The following is a 21,897-nucleotide window of genomic DNA, read 5'->3' on the forward strand; positions in this document are numbered from 1 at the left end:
TGGCCTAGGCGCGTATGCCACAATTGTGCTAATGTGGATTTTGCTACAGATGCTACAGTTCGACCCATTTCAGTGTTTCCGATCAACTTGTATAGATTACTGCTTCGTTGCGCTTTCATCACAATAAGTGCCATTTTTGAAACTTTAAGGATCCTGTTATAACCAGTGAACTTGCAACCAAGTGCCTCAAGAGCCCCTAAAGAAATCAAATTCTTCCTGAGGTCCGGACGTGTCGAACATATGTCAGAATACGCTACATCCCATCGAAGATTCTGATGTGCACTGAACCGATTCTAACAACTTTACAGGCAACGCCATTGCCCATAAAAATCTGTCCACCGTTGTACTCGTTGCATGTGATGAACCAATTCTTGTGAGAAATCATGTGGTATGAGGCCACTGAATTCAAAATCCAGTTGTTATTAAGGTAACCAGATTTGGATGCGGTCAAGATATCACCACCATTCACCTCTTCGCATGATTGCGCTGTCTTGGACTCATTTAGCGCATTCTCTAATTTTTCTCCCTTTTGAGACTTATGGTTTTCGTAGTCCGTATTCATATGCCCTGTCATCCCACAATTTCAACACTTCATCTTTCTATTTCCTTTCAATTTGGATCGCGATCTGGAATTGCCTTCTCCTTTTTAGTATTGCTTCCCCTAGCAAGCAATGCATTCATAGATGTACCTTTGTTACCGTCTTTCTTTCTCAACTGCTTCTCATGAGGGTTGAGATGACAATCTCCACATCGATGGTATCCCTATTATGGATCAACTTGTCTACCAGATTCTCAAAAGATGGTAGAAGCGAATTCAAGAGAATCAATGCTTAGTCTTCCTCTTCGATCTTAACCTCAGCATTCATCAGTTTATATAACAACTTGCTGAAAGTACTCATGTGTTCATTAATGTCAGACTCCTCTGTTATCTTAAGATTATAGAATTGTTTTTTAAGATATAGGCAACTACACGTGGATTTCTTCATGTACAAACCATCTAGTTTCGTACATACCCTTGTTGCAGTCTTTTAATCCAAGTCATTATATAGGACATTGTCTGCTAGACACGGTTGTATCGAGGTTGTAGCCCTCTCGTCTAGTTCATCCCACTCTTCATCAATCATAGATGTAGGACATTTCGCCTTGCCAAGGAGAGTGTGTTGCAATCCTTGCTGAACTAGGAGGCCTCTCATCTTAACCTTCCATAGTTTAAAGTTATTTCTCTCAATGCATTTCTCCGTTTCATACTTAATATTAGATCCCTTAGAAGACATCTTTTCATATTAAAAAAAAACTCATCTCTGATACCACTTGTTGGGGGGACGCGCAGAAGCAACCTTGAGTTAGAATTAAGCAATAAGAGATCAAACAAACCAAACACATAGAAAACACAAGGTTTTGTGGAAAAATCCTCGTAGGAAAAAACCATGGCACAAAGTGCCAACGAATCCACTCTGATAATCAACGTTACAAGAGATGGAAGAGCTTACTGATCCAAGAATACATCCCGAAAACCACAAAAAACCCTAGCTTTGAACTCCCTTTGCTCACCAAAAGCTCTAAGCACATTTCCAATAATCTAATCCCCGATTACAAAACCCTTTTAAAAGATTAAAAACGAATTAGGAAACAAAACCCGCAGTTTTGCCAAACTGCACAAGTCGGTCAATGGGAGCTTTGATCATATCGAGTGCCATTGACGACCCATCGATTGGATTGAAGCCACCTTCGATCAAATCGATTTGGACCCAAAAACTGTCCATAAAGCAAAGGCCAAAATACGGGATTTTCTCGATGGGATCGAGTGGGTTGGGATCTACGGCTGCTCGATGGGATCGAGTGAATGCCATTGACAGACCTAGTTACAGACAATCTAAAGGCATCTGACAACACCTTGATCCTTTACTAAGCCCATCTTCCTCTCTTCAACCTTCGTCTCCTGAATGAAAATGATATCAATTTCATTCGAGACTCAAAAGTCCGGCTTCCGCCGTTGGAGATATTTTTGGTAGTTTAGTGAATGTTCAGTGTAGCTTAAGCTACGAGGTATTCCATAACGGCAACGATAGCCATAATGGCCATTGCCGTTGCTGTTATGATATGGGCTGTTATGGCCATGTTTCAGCCCCATAATGAATCGTTACCAGCCATTTTTCCATAACGGCCGTTATGATTCCCTAATGCGTAACAGTTATGCTATTGTTATGTAATGGTGGTTATGGTTGTTCAATAACCATTTTGGAATACCTTGCTAAGTGGTTGTTAAAATTAACAGTTTTGGGTGCAGAAGGCCATGATCTGGGCAACTGTGCAGGAGGTGAGAAACCACATTATGATCTTCATACTTCCTTTTTCTGCCGCTAAGGGCATGCTTGGATACATGGAATCCAAGGCAAAGGAGGGTGGAAATTTTTTATTATTATTATTATTTTTAATGTGTTTGGTAGTTTAGTGCATGTTCAAGGTAGCTTAATTACCAAGGTATTCCATAACGGAAACGGTGGCTGTAATGGCCACTAATGTTATTGTTACATTATGGCCCTTGAACAATCATTACGGCCTTTAAAAAAATGTTTGGGCCTTGTAATGGACTGTTATGGGCCCTTTTTTCGGTGGCTGCCATTATGGCCTCATGACACATAATGGTTACCATTGTTACAGTTAGGTAATGGTCGTTATGGCAATTACGCAACTGTTTTAGAATACCTTGCTAAGTAATCGTTAAAAATTCAGAGTTTTGGGTGCAAAAGGCCATGATTTGGGCAGCTGTGCCGGAGATGGGAAACCACATTATGATCTCCATGTTTCTCCCTTTATTGTGCCGCTAAGGGCATGCTTTGATACATGGACTCCAAGGCGAAAGAAAGGAAAAACCAATAATTATCCAATGATGATTTCTATGAGAACTATTGAACAATGGATTACCATTTTGAGTTCTTGTTTGGATAGAAAATGGAAATTTTATACTCTTCTCTCAACACTCACCTAGTTTCTTATGCCAAGAATCGAAATTATGGAAAAGTGTAATAATTACTTGGTGGAATCCACCCTTTTCTTTGTTATCCAAACAACACAATTCGTTACGTGAAAAGGAAAACTCTTTTCCTTTTCCATTGTTTGGCATGGAATCCACGGCTTTTCAACATGGGCTAATTGTCGTTCGATGCATTTCTGGACTAACTGAAACACATTCAACAAGCATTGAGCTAGAAAAGTGTTGTGCTCACCCTCTGTTTGCAGGGGCCCTCCAACTGACTTTGGAATCTCAAAAAAATGAAACTGATTATTAAGAAAGAAAAAAGAAAAGGAAAAACAACTCGACTGTCTCTGCAAATGGTTTGATTACCCAAGTGGGCTGCAGTACTACTTAGATATATGTTCAGAGGCCTGCCAATCCCCACATATGTATAGACTAGCCTGTCTATATGCTGGCACACAATTTAGCACATGTGTGCAGGGTCTGAGCCGCCCATCCGTTGGCCCAAGCTTGTGGGATTCCCTGGGATAATAAAATAGGGCGGGCCACCATGTATGAAGCAAATTTACAGCCAATGTCTTCTTTCTTACATTGTGGCCCACCTTATGAGTGGCCAGTCTGATTTCCAAGCCAGGGAACCCACTTGGTGGATTCTACCTGATGGATGGCTTGGATGTCATAACTGTGCCAGGCCCAGCTTGGCATGTGTGCTACCATGCAGAGGGTCTGGGCTACAGATGAGTGGGGTTGCAAACTGCTAAATATGCATGTACATGTAAGACTTGAGGTTTGGAGTTTTGACTGCGTTATGTTGTTAATCATTCCTTCTGTTCGCATTAAGAGTTTCTACAGTTAAACAGGAGAACTCTGGGTTACAATCTATCAGTGGAGAAAGCTAATAATAACAAACATGGTCTATGGTTCCATAACCTTACATCCCGTGCTGTTTCAACTGCTAGAAAGGATTTGGCAACTGATGGTATGATTTCATATTCTAAAGCATCTTTCTAATACAGTATATATATTACGTTGTGGCTGGATCATCTGGCTCCTTCCTTTTTGGACATGCACTGCAGGGAGTTACTCGGTCAGAACGTCTGCTGATTATTCAATTTTCAAGGGAAAAGCTGCACTCGTTTTGGAACCAGTGCTTCCAAAGTTCAAAGAGATAACTGTATGCTTTTTGTTTCTTGGTACTATATTTGTGCCGTGCTTCTGAATGAGACAGCCATAGAGAAGGTCTGAATGTGTTCCCATTTGTTCTTTATCTTGGCCAGTCTGGGCTTTTTCGTGTTGATAAGAGGGGCTTGGTGATGCTGAAATTCATGCCTGCTATTGGCCAACGCAAGTATGATTGGGAGAAGAGGCAGGTAATAGCCATTTAACAATAGCTTTTCCTCATGAGATTTCCATCCTATTTTATGGATATATATATATATATATATATATATATATTTCCCTTTTTGGAAGGGATTTTATGGATCATGCTGCACAATACAATGAAAGAGAGGAAATCCAGTAGGGTTGTTGATTGGCATGGTTGGTCTGTTGGACTTTTTGTCCTAGTCTGCTTTGGGCCTGGGCTTGTCTTGGCATATTAGGCCTGACCACAGGAATTGGGCCTAAATTAAAGCCTGTTACTAATTGGGCCAGGCTCGGACTGTGTCTCGGAGCCTTTGGCTCAAGGCTGGTTCATTTAGGATTTCAAGGGTATTTTGTACCGATAGTTTGTAAGATGCATGGTTGGGCATGCCTAAGCAGCCTAGATGTTGCACAAAAGTAGATGGCTGGGCTCGGGTGTGGTCTGTGGATAATCGTAAAGGGTTGGGCTCGGGCCTATGTTTTACTTGTGAGCTGGGCTTTTATAGACCTTGGTCTAGCCTGTTGACAACCCTAAAATATGGTCACCAACATTGCATTTAGTTTTGTTGCCGATCTATTTATTGTGAAAATAGAGGAGTTATAACTTTATCCGAACTTAATTAGCTGATATTCGCAATCTTGCCTGACAAGTTCAATTTACCAATTCAGATTAACTTGTCATAATGAGTCTTTTTTCTTTTGTCCAAATTCTGACCAACTAATTGGCTTCTCATTTTTGTAGCTCTTTGCTTTATCAGCCACAGAGCTTGGATCTTTGATGAGCCTAGGTCCTGGTGATTCTTGCGAAATTTTCCATGACCCTTCAAAGAATACGAGGTTGTGTCCTTTTACTACTTTGTGTAGTCCGCTGAACAATGCATATTGCCATCATACTCTCACAATGATATAAAATATGGAGAAATGTCACAAGTTTCTAGGTTGAGTACATATGATTTATTATGTGTTTTGATGACCCTTGGATATTACAGCCTAGAAGGTCAAGTGAGAAAGACCTTATCGGTCGCACCAATGTCAGATGATGGTGGCTATTTCTTTAGTTTGAGTAAGCTTTCCACCCAATCTTAGCCTATTACTATCCTTTGGTTTATTTATGCTAGGAAGAATTTCAATTTGGTTTCTTGGCATATATGTTTCTAATTCTATTAGTATATTATATTTTATTTTAGGGTTTTTTTTTTTTTAAATTTTTTTTTTTTTAAATCTCATGCTTGTTAGATCTATGATTGCTTGTATGGCATGTGGAACATAAAACATGGGCAGTGAGGGTGTTCTGGTTAATGAAGAAATAATTAAATGACAAAAACTGATAAGACAGTCAATTGTTCAGAAAAAACAAGTGGAGGCTAGAACCATATCTTTCACCGTCTTTCTCGTATTTAGTTTCTATGTTGAGCTATTTAGTACTGGCTTCTTTCATTTCTTTCAAAGACATTCTTTGCCAAGCACTTTTTCAACCCCCTCTTCCCAATTCAATATCTACGAGGACTCAAGCTTTGGAATGCTATGGGTGTATTCAATGAAGATGCATGTGATACATCGCCTGATAGAGGGTTGGTCTGGGAATGATGCTTTCCGCAGCCAATGTGACGAGTGGATTTGGGATGTGAAAGGGTCCAAATACCCATATTCTCCCTAAACCCCATCTTTCATAAAGGCCATGAATGGGGATCCATTGACTTTCTACTGGAGCATCTCCTTCATTAAACCTCTCAATGATGGCATTGATTCACTTTGCATTTTGAAGAAATTTGGCCCCCTTGAATGTGGCGCAACTTTGTTGGTTCTTGACAGGAAAAAGTTTGGCTTATAGCTGCAGAAGCAGGAACAAATTCGGCAAGAAAGCGAGCAAGCATCTGTTTCTGGCAGGGATAAACAGCTATGGAAGTGGGAGTGGGTCTAATGCAAGATTCTAAGTGGGAGCTCATCTAACCATTTGTTGCTCCAGCTTCAATTATTCCTCCCACTCCCACTTCAAACTATTTATACTCACTAACATTTTGAAACACATGCTTCCCTGTTCTCGTGCCCAAATCTGCGGCCGCTTAACTTCACATTTTGTGCAATTATACACTAAACTGAGAAAAGCCCAAAGAGCATATATTTCTTTACATAAATAGGAACCAAGTGCTCATTCATCCCCAGATTAATTGTCTTTAATTTTTCTGATGCCGTATATCTCATGATCTCTGATAGAGATTCAATAGTCATTATATTGATATAATCTATTGTCTTTAATTTTCTGATGCCATATATCTCATGATCTTTGATAGAGATTCAATACTCATTATATTGATATAATCTATAAATATATTGGTAGGTTGCTGTTAAAAAAAAAGGGCATGTTAGCATCATGCCAATGGCAACAAAGTTCTAATGTATTGGTAGGTTGCTGTTAACTTTACAACTAATCGGCATTGTATACTTTCATTTCCTATTAGGGCTGTCAACGGGTGCCCAGCTCCATAGGTACCTGAGATGCCCTGCATGATTTAAACAGGTCTGGATCCTAAAATCCGACCTGTTTAACAATCAGGTTGGTTGTGGGTCCATTAATTTAGAGCCATTTAAATATTAGGCAGGGTTGGATTGGGCACTTTATTCCTGATCAGATTTGGGTCCTGTACCTTGAATATGGTATGTGGAAGGAAACCAGATAGGATCTGACCCCTTTAGGTGGGTCCAGTTATGGGCATGCCAGTCCCTGAGCCGTTGACAGGCCTACTTTCTACTCACTTTTAATCGATGGTTCTTGATATTTCTTTTCCACTCTTTTTTTTTTTTAATTTTTAAGAAAGAAATAAATGATATTTTCCCCCTTTCAAATACAGAATTCACTAAATTCATGGATCTTAAATAATTTTAAGATAATAGCTCCTCCCTTCTGCAGAATGCTGATTTCATCCATATTCTCTGTGCTATCTCTGTGCAGGTGTTGCCCAATCCAACCTGAAAACCAACGAACGTCTTTCTGTTCCTGTATCAAAGGCCGAATTTGCTGTGATGCACACATCTTTTGCTGTAAGATTTGATGTCAGCCTGTTTGGTCACTTTTATTCTCTCTCTCTCTCTCTCTCTCTCACACACACACACACACACACACACACGCGCGCGCGCGCGCGCGCATGCACACAATCACACTTTCACATCTGGCAGCTCTTTCCTGGTGTTGAGCTGAAATAATTTGTGGTTGTGTTCGTGTGCACGCACAATTAGAGTTATGAGTTCCTATTTCTTAGCAATCTCATCTTAGGGTCCTGATAATTATCTGAATAATTGGTAATCAATGACAACACCCGCATTTTCTTTAGTGTGGTGTTTGAGCATTTAGGGACGTTGAATACCCTGGAAATGAAAATGATTCCTGTGTGCAGTCCCACTCCTCTGCTTGCAAAGACTACATTGTGGAAGAAATTTTCTTTTCCAAGTTTCCCCCAGAAAATCATGGAAATCAATGTGTCAAATTGATTTCCATGGTATCTCGGAAAAAAGAAGAAAAAAACTGATGCAGGACATGTGATCTAATCATTTGGAAGCAGGAGATTATTAACGAACAATCAAAGTAAGTCAATTATAATAACATGCCATTCTACCATGATTAAAAGAATACTAAATATATAATAAAATTTAGATTTACGTTAATTCACAATCCTACACAAGCATGAAAATCTAAGGCTCAATGAGAGGTTGAAACTCTCGCGTTAGCATAGGTATGGTTCTAATTCAATGGGCAGATTTTGCATAATTCTAGTGTTATGATTTCACGGGGTTTTGGGAATTTTGGGGAAAATGGGAGATTTATGATTTGGGAATTAAGGATTTAGGATTTTGTTGGGAATTGTGGGATTAGGGTTTCGTAGGGAATTGGGGTTTAGGGTTTTAGACTTGGGTTTATAGGATAGAAAGATGGATCGAAGAAAAGGAAGAAAACGGAGGGAAGGGGCTGACCATATGGTTGTACGATCCTATTTGTATGTGTGGGGCTGGTGGTGATGGGTTGGGTTTGGAGTGATGGCTAGGAAAAGGTGGATTTAGGTAACGGGCTTAGGTTTAGAAGGAAATGGTAAATGGATTTAGGGTTTATAGAAGAAAGTGGTAGAGAAGAAAGATTTGAGAATTTAAAAAAAATACTTTTTAGAAGAGAATAAGATAGAGATGAAAATGATAACTAGGCTTTACACATTTGGATTCACACCAAATAGTCTCTTTTCACAAAAGAATCTCAAATCACATGAGGGATTTTTTTCAAGCAAAAGAGTTGTTTTTCTTTCCACCATTATGGGCTATGGCTGGACGTCCCCTCCTTGTAGTCTCAACAAACGTGTTTTGACAAAAATACCCCTCACTTAAAAAAAACATACCTCATGTCCCATGGTGCAATAAACTGAAAATAACTCATCTTATAATATAAATAACCATAAAAAACATAAAATTAGCTAATCCTAATACCAATGACCATAGTGATCAAGGATCACAATGATCCATCCACCCGATCGAAGGATTCACACGATCCAATGGTCCGATCGTTGTGTCCTCACTATCCAACGACCAAAGCTCTTCAAAGAAGCAACCTACATGCATCTTCCTAATGTAAGATGCATGATCATGCATGTGGGGTCTTCAAGTCCTCAGTGCTGCCCACCTGGGCCCATGTATAAGTCATCGAGCCAAAATGAAGGCTGGGTAAATCTCCTCCTCTTTTACTGCACTCTAAATAATCGGATGTCCTCATTAACTCCCTTCGATTGAGAAGATTTCGCCTTTGATGAAATAAAGCTGCGATGCTGTTTCGAAAGATCTGGGTTAAGTCGCTGAAGATTCACCTCTATGAGCCATGTGCAATCTGAAATTGGTCGATGTTTCCACTTGAATAAATATTTCTAAAAGCCCCAATGTCGAGTGGAAACCACCTGCTTGTCCAAAATATCCTCTATCTCCTCTCTGCTCGTAGGTATGGATGGTAAATGTGGTAAGGCTGGGAAGATGGGTCAGGTAAGGTCCATGTGCAATGGGACAAGTTGGGCGTTTCATCATCTAGGTCAGGAGATGGGTCCTGGAAAGGGATAAGATCTTCTACATTGAATGTAGCACCAATACCCATACTAGGTGGAAGATCTACCAAGGACGCATTGGGACCTAATCCTTTCAAAATCTTGTATGGTACAGTACTGCGGCCTTGTAATTTTTTGAAGGTCCCCTGTGGAAACCATTTAGGCCTTATTCTTATCATCACTTTATCGCCTATATGGTATTCTTTGAACCAACGGTGAGAGTCAACAAATTTCTTTGTATTTTTCATTACTTACATTAATCCATTTTTTAATCTCCGCATGCAAGTCATGAATGTGGCGTGCAAATGCATTTGTAGACTCTGAAGGCCTATGAGAGATTGACATGGGAACAAGGTCTATAGGTTTTTTAGGCTTATAACCAAACACAACTTCAAAGGGACTCATACCTATTGCCCTATTGACTGAACTGTTATATGCAAACTTGGCTATAAGTAAGACTGTGTCCCAAGTCCTGGTATGGTCACCCACAAGACATTGTAATAGGTTCTCTAAACTCCTATCGACCACTTTTGTCTGACCATTAGTTCGAGGATGGTATGCCGATGAAAATTGTAATCTTGTGCCCATCATGTGCCAAAGTGTCTTCCAAAAATAACTTATAAACCTAACATCCCTGTCAAACATGATAGTTTTCGGCAAATATGTAAACAAACCACCTCCGCAAAGAATAGCTTCACGATGTTGGAGGCATTAGACATCTTTGAGCATGGTAGGAAATGGGCCATTTTAGAAAAACGGTCCACTACCACGAAAATGGAATCATGCTTCTTGATTCTCTTAGGAAGCCCAGACACAAAGTCCATACTAAGGTCTTACTATGGTGTGTGGCACTGGCAAACGTGTGTATAAGCCTGTGTTTTGCTTTTTTTGCTTTGCCATTTGACAAGTCCGACATTGCTCTATAATTTTGGCTATATTTTGCTTGAGACTTAGCCAATAAAACCTGTCCTCTACAAAGGCAATAGTCTTGTCACGACCTGAATGACCGGCTACTCCATCGGCGTGAAGCTCCCAAAGAAGGAAATCCCGTAGGGATGTGCGGGGAACGCAGAGTTTGCCTATTTTGAATAGAAAGCTATTAATCAGGACAAACCCACTATCATTCATCTGACCATCCAAAAGTGAAGCATATACTTTCTTGAAGTTTGGGCATGTGGGATATTCGTCCTTCAAACTCTAATCAAGTGACTACAGTGCTCATAAATTGAATTAACGTTACTCTATGGCTAAGGTTATCAACAGGTTTGTTTTCGACCTTGGTCTTGTGTTTTAGAACAAACGAATAGTTTTGAAGAAACTCAACACACTTGGCATGCCTTGGGTTTAATTTCTTTTGGGAGTTAAGGTAACGTAAGGCCTCATGGTCTGAAAATAAAACGAACTTTTGCGGTAATAAAAAATGTCACCAATGACATAAGGACTGGACTACTGCATAGAATTCCTTGTCATCAGTAGAGTATTGTTGCTTTGCTTCATTCAACTTCTCACTAAAGAAAGCAAAAAGGCATCCCTCCTGACAAAATACTCCACCTATACCTACACTAGAGGGGTCACAAGCAACCTTGAAGACTTTAGAAAAGTCATGAAGGCGCATGACAGGATCCTCTATCATCTTGCCTTTGATCTCCTTAAATGCTTTTGACGCGACGTTAGTCTAGTTGAACACCCCTTTCTATATGCAATCTGTGATGGGGGCCATTATGGAACTAGCCTTTGATGGACCACCCGTAGAAGGTAGCTAAGCCGTGAAAGCTGCGTACCTCATGAATGTTCTGCGGTTCATGCCAACTCACAATGGCCTTGATTTTCTCGGGATCCCTAAACATGCATTCTGATGAAACTATGAAACCTAAGAAGATAACTTCATATGACATGAACAAACATTTCTTGAGGTTTGCATATAATTTTTCTTTCCTAAGGATCTCGAAAACTTGCTTCAGATTGTGGAGATATAGTTCTCTGGAGGTGCTATAAATGAGAATATTGTCAAAGTACAATAGGAACTTCCCTATAAAAGGCCTCAACACCTGGGCCATCACACACATGAACGTACTCGGAGCATTAGTCAAACCAAAAGGCATGACCAACCACTCGCATCCTTCGTTTTAAAGGCCATTTTCCATTCATCCCCTGAGCGAATACGCATGTGTGGATACCCACTCTTGATGTCCATCTTTGAGAAAATCGTGGCACCTGCCATCATGTCTAACATATCATCAAGTCGCCGTATGGGAAACCAACACTTGACTGCGATTTTGTCAATAACCCAACCAATGTTGTTAAATGTGACTGCATATTCGCATATGCAAATTCTCCTATGCATTTTACATATGCCAAAAATGCGAGAATATGCGATTGCATATTAATGCAGGACCGATGCATGAACTAAGTAACATGTGAGATCAAATAACCAAATTAAGATATTTAATGAAAAAATACAAACGTCGCTATATTCATCACAAAGATCATGAAAATCAAAAGAAAATCATGCACACTCCTGACCTAAGCTACCAACATCGTAACGTAAGATCATTAAATAAAAAGAAATTATGATCTAATGGATGTAGGGACATACAATTAGCATATGGTATAGTCTATTTCAAAATAGGAAACCTAATACAACCTAGGGTGAAAATTAGGGTTTGAGTAATTTGGGAAAGTAGGAAAATTATGAATTTTAGGTTTAGGTTTAGGGTTAAGGTTTCGGGAATGGAAGAAATGAGTTTTGATATAACGATGGTGGGAAACCAAAAGGGGTAGGTGGGATTCACACGTGTGGCCGTATGGTCACACATGTGGAGTGGGAGGATGAATTTAGGTCGGTTAGGATTTGGATTGTGGATGGGTATGGAAAGGTTGGGTTTGGGAAAAGACGAAGATCTGTGATAGGAAGAATGAAGAACCTGAAGAAAATACCTGGATGGGGAAGAAAAGTGAAAATGGTGTGAGGATAGGTGGAGATCTCGCGCCTCCGTTGATGAAGATTAGCCTTGCACCAATCTTCCTTCTAAATCGCATGGAAGTATCTTCAAATCGCATAAAGATGAGGGAAGAAAGCAAGAGCTTTTCTCTCTTTTTTAAAAATAAAAAATAAAAAAAAATCACAAAATCCAATGGGAGAAAGGTCATATGCCCCCCTCTTTTTATAGATCCAAGAAGTTTCAAAAATTACAAAAATTCGCATGTCTTGTGAATTTTAACGAAAATAGCCCTATTCTAAATATAATCAACTAAAACACTCATAATGTGTCCAAATATAAAATAATCAAAAACTAAATTCTGAAATATGATAAGTTCTAAAACTGATGTGGACGATCAACGATCAATGGCCCGATCATGTGATCCATGCGATCCAATGACCCGATCGTCGTGTCCCTCCGATCCAACAGTCTGGATCACTCCATAAAGCAGCCCATATGCATCTTCCCAGTGTGGGGTCTTCCAGATGCTCGCACATGCACATGGTGTCTTCAGCACGATCATGGGTACTTGCCTAGCCATAAGGAAATCGGCGCGGCCAACCTCCTCCTCTGATATGTACGTAAGGGTGTACATGACGTAATGTCCTCATTACATATGCTATTTATGCGATCGCATATTGGCATCCATACATTATTTTTTTTGAAAAAAAAAACCTTTTGCCTATAAAAAAGGCATCCAAACCTCTTCCATTTGCAACATTCTCACTCAAAAACTCCCTAACTCTCCTTTTCTCTTATATTTTTACTTCTAAGTACAATTAATCTCTCTCTCTCTCTCTCACACACACACACACACACACACACACACACACACACACTTACTATCATACTTCCAACCAAGTTCCAACTTCCAACATCGAAGTTTCTAGTTCCTACTTCTTTACAAGATTAAAGCAAGAAGATCATTTATTCATTTAAGAAGAGAAGTTTCCCTCTCTTTTGGAAGATCAAGATTCAAGCTTCAAGCACTCTAAAGGAAGATTCGGCTTTCGAGATTCAAGCACTCTCATTCTACAATCTACATTGCTCTCTCTTAAATGCACAATAATCCTAATTCTTGAATGTTGATGACAATGTATACTTAATTCATTGTTTAATTGATTTTATTTCTCTCAAATGTATTTTAAATATGTAAAATTAGATATCTATTAACTTAGGAAAGCTCCCCCTAATTTCTTATATATATATTTTTACATTTTTTTCTCATATATATATATATTTTTAATTTTTTCGAAAAAAATAAAAAATAAATATGCAGTCGCATATGCGGTTGTGTGATCGCATATGCGTGCATTTGATCGCATATGCGATTTAACAACATTGGACCCGACTGTCCATGCACATGCGCCAAGTGTCATCTTTCTTAGGCGTGAGAAGCGCAGACACGACACATGAAATCAAACTCTCCTGAATGAAACCCTTCCTAAGGAGCTCATCTACCTGCTTATTCAACTTTGCATGCTCCGCACGGTTCATTTGATAATGAGAAAGGTTTGGTAGAGTCGACCCTGGGACAAGATCAATAGCATGCTGCATGTCCCTCATGGGTGGAAGGTCATTCGGTAAATCCTCAGGAAAAACATCACCAAACTCCTCCAGTGCCGGACTCACTGCGGGTGACAACTCTACACTAACCTCGGGTGTAGCCTCTCTAGCCACAATGGCATACACTATCGAATCCGCCTTAGGGCCTGTTTGTTAAATCTGAAGTCCGAAGTCTGAATCTGGAGTTGGAAAACTAGTATTGAATCTAGAACAACTTATTTGTTAACTAACGTTTGAAGTGTTTGAAATATGTTAATTTGACTTAGTTACCCCTGTAAAACAGTCGTGATTGAATCCCTACCATTACAAACTTCATGGCTTCCACTAGAATATTTATTTGCCATCCAACCTATTGATAAGGTTAAAAAGACCTAGATGAAGAGACCACACAAATATCGTCTTAATCCAAAGCTTTTGTAGCCCACAAGAAATTTTGAATGGTCATTTACCATTGTTTCCTGTACTATGTTCCATCTGAGATTTGGATGTGCTTTATTTTTTAGATCATGCCCAAGAATAAGGTTTTACTACAGATGGATAGCATAGATGTAATCACATACATCACGGTGGGCCCCACAGTCAGGGGTCCCACCCACCTCGGTGGATCTGAATTGCGTACTGATGATATCAGTAGCCCCTTGGACGGTGTTGTGTGGCCCTCGTCATAATGTATGTATTTTATCCACGGCGTCCATACATTTTTCCAAATCATTTTAGGGAATGATCCCAAAAATGAGGATGATCCAAATCTCATGCGGCCCGAAACTTTCGTAGCCCAATAATGGTCTATCACCACTGTTTCCTATGGTATGACCCACTTGATAATTGGATTTGCTTCATTTTTTGTGACCCAGATCCACCCACGTGGGTGGACCCTGACTGTGGGGCTCACAGTGATGTGTGTACCTTAAATCCACACCGCCTAACCATTTTGAAAGTACAGTTTAGGGCATGATCCCAAAAATGAAGTTGAAACAAATTTTAGGCAGACAACACCATAGGAAACAGTAGTGATTTAATCCTCATCATTGAAAACTTCATGGATTCCGCCGAAATGTTTATTTGCCATCCAACCTGTTGGTAAGGTCACATACACCTAGACGAAGAGACCCACAAATATCATCTTGATCCAAAGCTTTTGTGGCCCACAAGAAGTTTTTAACAGTCAATCACCCTTGTTTCTTGTACTATGGTCCATATGTGATTTGGAGCTGCTTCAACTTTTTGATCATGCCCTAAAATGAGCTTTCAATGCAGATGGACGGTGTGGATGTAGTCGCATACATCACAGTGGGCTCCATAGTTAGGGGTCACACCCACATCGGTGGATCCAGTGTCTCACCTAATCTGCTCCCCCCAAATCCGGGTGGAGATTGCGTACTACCCCCACCAAGATCTTAGCTAGAGATGGACATTCCTGTCAAAAGGCTCTATGGGGCCTACCATGTTGTATATGTTTTATCCGCATTGTCCATCCATTTTTCCATATCATTTTAGGGAATAAGACAAAAACAAGGCAAATCTAAGGCTCAAGTGGGCTACACTGTAAGAAACGGTAGTAATTGGGTGCCCACCATTGAAAACTTCTTGGAGCCACAGAAGGCTCTAATCAAGCTGATTTTTGTGTTTTCCCTTCATCCAAGTTTGTGTGACCTTATGAAGAAGTTAGATGGCAAATAAACTTCACAGTGGACCCCGAGAAGGTTTTAACGGTAGTCGTTACATTCCCACTTCTTGCTGTGGTGTGGTTGACTTGAGCTTTGGATGTGTCTCAATTTTTGGGATCATGCTATAGAATGATATAGAAAAGTTGATGGACGGTGTGGATCTAACACATAAATCATAGTGGGCCCAGAGAAGTGCCACACATTAAAAGTTGAGTTGTGTATTACGCAAAGGAGAAAATCTCTGTCGTGCATGGCAATTTTGGATTTTTTAAAAAGAGTCTGCGGAGCGCATTCTGGATTCAACATAAAGCTAGACCTCTGTTGCCGAAAAAATTACGAAGTGCTTTTCACGTTTGGTGTTAACAAACAACACTAAACGCCGAGCGCTTTTCGGATTTTGCATTAAGTAAAATTTTCAGTGTTAACAAACAGGCCCTTAGTCTCCCGCTCAATCTCTTTGGTGTTTAATATGTGGAGAGACTTGGGCTGCAATTTCTTTACATCCTTCAGTCCGCCATTTTTTAATGTCATCTTTCTTAAATTTCGGAGTGCTTTAGGTGTGATTTCGATGATACACCGTATCTCCACATTGGGATGCGATGGCCCACGAGGTGGGGTATGTGAGATGTAAAATGGCCATGAGGTGGGGCCCACTGTGGGACAGTGCGATTTGGGGATCCGTGCAAAACGGATGTTGCCCACGGGGTGTTCTCGCCCAGGTTTGCCTAGGAGGGCTTGCATATAGGGATAAACTGGTCATTCCCCATAAGCTATGGAGCTTTTGGTGCACTAGTTGGTTGCTTGTGATCAAAATGGTATCAGAGTGGGAGCTCACTATTCGAGTCTCCACACCGGCGTGAGTGGATGATGCAGGGGCATCTTGGTGTGATTCAAATGATGTATTGTATCTCCATGCTGGGGTGCGATTCGGGGAGACTTGTGCATAGCGGGGGTTGGCCACAGGGAGGTCTTGCCTAGGTTTGCTTGGGAGAGCCTGCATATAGGGATAAACCGGTCCTTCTCCATCAGGTCTGGTGCTTTTGGTGCACTGGTTGGTTGTTCGCCATCAAAAACTTTTTGATATTGTTTTCTACCTTTATCCAAGCCACCTAAGCCTCTATCCGCTGCTGCTACTGCACTCTATTGGGTTACTAGAAAGTGCATTCAGATGGTTCTTGCATCCTTCCTCTATTTTAGCTTGTTTTCCATGAGTCATCCAAGTTTCATACAAGTCATTCCCAATCAGTTGAAATGGAAACAAGACTCAATTTCTATGAAAAGCTGCACTATAAAACAAACAATGGAATTATTGTTCGAATCTGCAGTTTCCCATTTCCTGAGAGATTGTAGTTACTTTTCAACAGCTACATTTTAGTTTTGGGATTCTTCTGTCACTGTTGTTTTTGCTGCTGCACTGCTGCTTCTTTTCCTTCTACAGCTGCCTCTCTCTCTCTCTCTCTCTCTCTCTCTCTCTCTCTCTCTCGTCTTTCTAAAGAAAAGGAGATATATGTCTCATTAAGAGCCTAGTTTTATAAAGGGCTTGAGTTTTGATACTTTGGTGGCATATCACAGTTAATACACTTGCACTCAAAAAATTTATTCACATGTCATATATTAACTCGGGTGTGGATTAGATGAGTATGGGGGAACAACTTAGTGGGTGAGTCCCTGACCATGGGGCCCACCTCAATGTATGTGTTGTATATCCACGCCATCCATCATCCATTTTGCTAACTCATTTTAGGTCATGGTCCAAAAAATGAAGCAGATACAAATCTTAGGTGTTCCATACCACAGGAAACGGTGGTCATTGACCACCCACCATTAAAAACTTCCTAGGGTCCACCATAATGTTTATTTTCCATCTTACCTGTTGATAAGGTCAACATAGACCTGGATGTAGGGAAAACACAAATAGCTGCTTGGTCCAAAACTTTTGTGATCCTCTAGAAGTTTTTAATGGTGGGAATTCAATCCCTACTGTGTGGTCCACTTGAGATTTGGACCTGCCTCATTTTTGGGACCATGCCTTAAAATGAGCTGTAAAAACGGATGGACGGCATGGATATACATCAAGATGGTCCCCATGTTCAGGGCCTCACCCACTAAGTTGTTACCCTACCTCACATAATATGCGCCTGAAAAAAAATTGTACACGCAACATACATTAACTCAAAATTAACCAATTAAATTATGGGATCCATTGTTGCCAAGTCATAATCCCAAAATCAAATTGTTTGAACGATCCTAACTGCTGATTTGCCGACACATTTTTTGAGTTAGGTGGATATTTTTCATTCTTCACCATCCAATAAATGTCCACCGATTTTGGGCCAATTACATTAGCGGCGTATGTGCCAATAGATTGCATGAATTTGAGGCCAATTTAGGGCATCAAGTGGTCCCCCAAATTGGTGACATGATTCATCTGAATTTAATTTCAATTTTATCTTAAAATTTATCATGGGGGAAATGATGTCAAATGGTTAGGAATATGTATTAATGGGATGGGTGTCATAGCTTGTATGAATTTGGGGCCAATTTAAGCGCGCCGCCCCAAAAAAAAAAAAAAGAAGAAAAAAGAAAAAAGGCGACACTATTCATCCCGAATTTAATTACATTTTTTTTAAATATAAAAATAATTACTTGGGGGAGTGATATCAAATGCTTAGGAATATACATTAGTGGATGAATGTCATACATCACATGAATTTTGGGACTATTTGGGGGCATTCAAGTCGTCCCCTAAATTGGCAACTTTATTCATCCGAATTTAATTTCAATTTCTTGGGAGAATGATGTCGAATGCTTAGGGATGTGCATTAGTGGGGTAGTGCCACAACTTGCAATTTAAGCTGTTAGGTTAATGAAATCATCAGATAGGCTGAGACCGTTATACCATCATAAACATGTTCAAAACCACAAAAGAATACATATTTATAATCCTCTAAATATTTCTAATCTTTATTTTATTTTTGAAGGATTTTTTTGGCAGAAAGTTTATTTGACCATTATATTTATTTGACCATTATAGGTGGCGTAATGGCCACTATGCCCCCCATTACGGTCGTAACCTGCGGAGGTAATGGTGGGGATCGTTATGCCTACCGTTACTGTTACGACACACCTTGCATCCAACCTGTCTAGCAAGGTCATCCTACCATGAAAATGGGATGCCCCAAAAAATCAGGTCGATCCAACTATCAGGTGGGCCACACTATAGAAAGCAATGAACGACCACCTAAAAACCCCCACATTCATGTGGGGCCCATCTAATTGTTAGATCAACTTCATTTTTGGGGCATCCCATTTTCATTGCTGGAGTACCTTGGCATATGGGTGGGATGCATTACAAACACCTTGGTTCAGCCTCCATTGAAGCTAGTTGCATTTTTTGTTAGTGTTTACTTATTTTCCAAACTCAACGTAGAATGACCGCAGAAAAATGCCAGTCCAAATGTGCGAGCATGCGTGGAGTTTGGAAAGCATTATGGCCTTATTGTCTGAAATTAAGGGCTACTACTTGTCAGTTTGCAGTCAACGTACGTTTTAGTTAGATGGTTTAAAGGGTTTAACCTTTTCCTCAAAAAGTTTTAAATTTTTGTGTTAGAATTTATGCTTGAACTTTTTAGATCTTGAAAAATTAGACTTTCTATTGGAACTATTCGATGGAAAATCTGTTCAATTCAAGTCGGAGTGGAAAGTTTAGAAATTCTTAGGTCCTGTTTGGTAGACACTTAAAAATGATCTCATGTTGTTTTAGTTAACAGTAATGAATTAGAGATCTTGATATCTAATACGTGATATGTTCATGTCAATGGAATTTGTATTAGAGATGAAGATCTCTGATAGATCATTATTTTTAACTAAACGAGATGAACTCATTTTTAGGTGTCTAGTGTCTACCAAACAGGGCCTAAACCTTTCCATAAGCACCATTTTTTTTTTTTTTTTAATGGACCTACTATGTTTGAATGCATGGAGTATTATTATGTTCATATATGCATTCACATGCCACAAGAATTGTAAACCTCCAGTGATTTTCGTTTTGTGCAGTACATCTTGCCACACATCATGGGGTGGGACCGGCTCACCAGTTCGCTGCCTACGAACATTGAGGTGAATAAACCAAAGCAGTCTGAGCTTCAGCTAAACCCAAATTTAGAATGGGATAGATGATGATACATGGGCAATGTCTTCAGTCCGTTGGTATGAAATCAGAAGATGCATGAAGCTGATAGGAGCCTGAAATCCCCTCATCTGTCATCCTTTCTTTAAAGTGTGGTTTTAAGCTTGTATGGCTTTCAAGGCAGAGATTAGTTCCATTTGATCTGTTTTTGTTTGATGACTCAGGCCTGATTTAATAGTATTTACTATTTTGGATCCCTGTAAAAAAGCACCCTTCTGTCCTTCCATCCAATGCGTATCAAGGCACCATCATCCATTGGTTGGTTGTGAAGTATAATCTGTGTGTGTGTGTGTGTTTTCCAATTTTCATTTGAAATCCGTGTGGTGTGTGCTCCGCTTGTTGTAGATTGGTGGATGTGCAGTTTGTAAGGTCAATCTTTTCTATAAGATGATGGTCCATAAAAGATGGGCTACTTTTTGGGTTGGTCAGATAGCTGAATCTATAAGATGACAAGATCACCGATTGTCTGTTGGAAGGTTTAAAATTGTGTGGAAGGAGATGTGAGAACATCTGATCTTTCTCCTCTTATAGATTATGAGCACATTTAAAAAGGCATTATGACCTTATGTCAGCGGACTGGTGTCACTGTCATGTAACAATAATGGCTATTGTGAAATGGAAAAAAGGAAACGTTGGACTCTCCAGAAAATATTGCCTGTTTTTTGTCATCTGCGACAGCCGTCTCTCGTCTCTCATCATGAAGATCACCTAATAAGGTGGAATACTGATCAGTTAATGACATGGGCCAAAACTGTTTGTTATGTCGGATTGTTGGCTGTGACCCGCCTAATCCGCCCTCCCTCCCTCTCTCTAGCATAACTACTTTGATTGGATATTATTCATCTGAGGACAGTCCATCCACAGTTCAAGGTTATGATAAAGCCTATAAGGGTGTGGCACACTCAAAATACTCATGATCAAAGATTATTAGCACGCTGTTTCCAAAACAAGCAAGAAGTTAAACCTAATTCCCTTGTACATCCGGTGTTGATTCTAGGTTATTTCATCCATTCTGCTTTGGGCCACAGATCAGTGTCTGTGGGTGGGCCTAATGGGTAGATGAACCCGTCCAAAACTCAAGCCTATCCCCTCGATTGCATGGGCCACAATTCTACACTTGTTGAATCACTTTTAAACGCATGAGGGCCAACTTAGACCCTGTTTGTTAAATCTGAAGTCAAAAAACTTGTTTGGTAATTATGCTTGAAGTCTGAAAATTAAGTACCAGAGTCCCATTGCAGAAAGAATTCAATGAAAAATCACATAGTGCTTTTCGATTTCGGCGTTAACAAATAACTCTTGATATGGAGCATTTTCTCAATTCCACGTTAAATACTATTTTTCAGAGTTAACAAACAGGCCCTTAGTGAGCAAGCTGGCCTGATTTTGGTCAGGCTGTCTACAAGGCAGGGTCTGTCGATGCTTCGTTTTGAGTGGTCTCACAACACTGGCCAGGCTATTACATGCCACAGTGTTTCGAGGTGCATGGACTAGCAAGTCTCTAGATCATGAAAGAGTGGATCTGCGCCATCTATCAAAATTCTATTGTGGTGGTCATGTGAGGCCCACCAATTATAGGGAGGTCTGCATGATCGCACTCTAAACCTCGTTTTCGTCAGACTAGAGACCACTCATCAAACACGCCACTGTGCAATAATCAAACGGATGGATTAGGATCAACCCTGGGATCTTACAATGTGTGAAGTCTTTTTAAGGCATTCTCCATCCACCGTCGGACTCAGCAGATAGATGATCTGGATTTTTGAACCATTGGATGTAACACATGTATAGAGTAGAGAAAGTAGTGGGCTACTATCATATCATATGATTCATCTCCGAATTGGACACTAGGATGGAACTTGGAAAGCTATAACTTGCAGTAGTACGCGTGATCTAAAATATAGGCTTGCTACAAGCATGTCGGTAACACATGTTGCATGTGCAAGAAAGATCCAGGTCGCTCATCTGGTCACACCATCTCAATTGGTTGTCCCAAAATTTTAGATAGGTCTGGTATTTGGTGGGCCACACATGTACAAATTAACAATTGCTGTCGGTGTTAAACTTACATGTGTGGCCCAATTGA

General features: G+C 40.1%; 1 protein-coding gene across 1 annotated transcript; it reads left to right on the plus strand.

Moving 5' to 3' along the window:
• Positions 1–3,692: 3,692 nt before the first annotated feature.
• LOC131244076 (single-stranded DNA-binding protein WHY2, mitochondrial-like) lies at positions 3,693–20,128 on the plus strand. The gene is made up of 8 exons (XM_058243737.1): positions 3,693–3,746; positions 3,830–3,956; positions 4,054–4,151; positions 4,255–4,347; positions 5,082–5,176; positions 5,329–5,402; positions 7,290–7,378; positions 19,679–20,128. Exons 1-8 carry the CDS (start codon positions 3,693–3,695, stop codon positions 19,799–19,801), a joined length of 753 nt encoding a protein of 250 aa, XP_058099720.1. The 3' UTR covers positions 19,802–20,128.
• The last annotated feature ends 1,769 nt before the right edge of the window (positions 20,129–21,897 follow it).

This window comes from Magnolia sinica, chromosome 4, assembly GCF_029962835.1.
Source record: "Magnolia sinica isolate HGM2019 chromosome 4, MsV1, whole genome shotgun sequence".
In the NCBI taxonomy this organism is placed as follows: Eukaryota; Viridiplantae; Streptophyta; class Magnoliopsida; order Magnoliales; family Magnoliaceae; genus Magnolia; species Magnolia sinica.

Bases quoted from the DNA above. Each gene is read 5' to 3' on its own strand.
- LOC131244076 (XM_058243737.1), top strand. From the start codon at position 3,693: ATGCAGAGGGTCTGGGCTACAGATGAGTGGGGTTGCAAACTGCTAAAT. The intron at 5,403-7,289 runs GTAAGCTTTCCA...ATCTCTGTGCAG, and splicing joins TGGCTATTTCTTTAGTTTGA to GTGTTGCCCAATCCAACCTG. The intron at 7,379-19,678 runs GTAAGATTTGAT...CGTTTTGTGCAG, and splicing joins TGATGCACACATCTTTTGCT to TACATCTTGCCACACATCAT.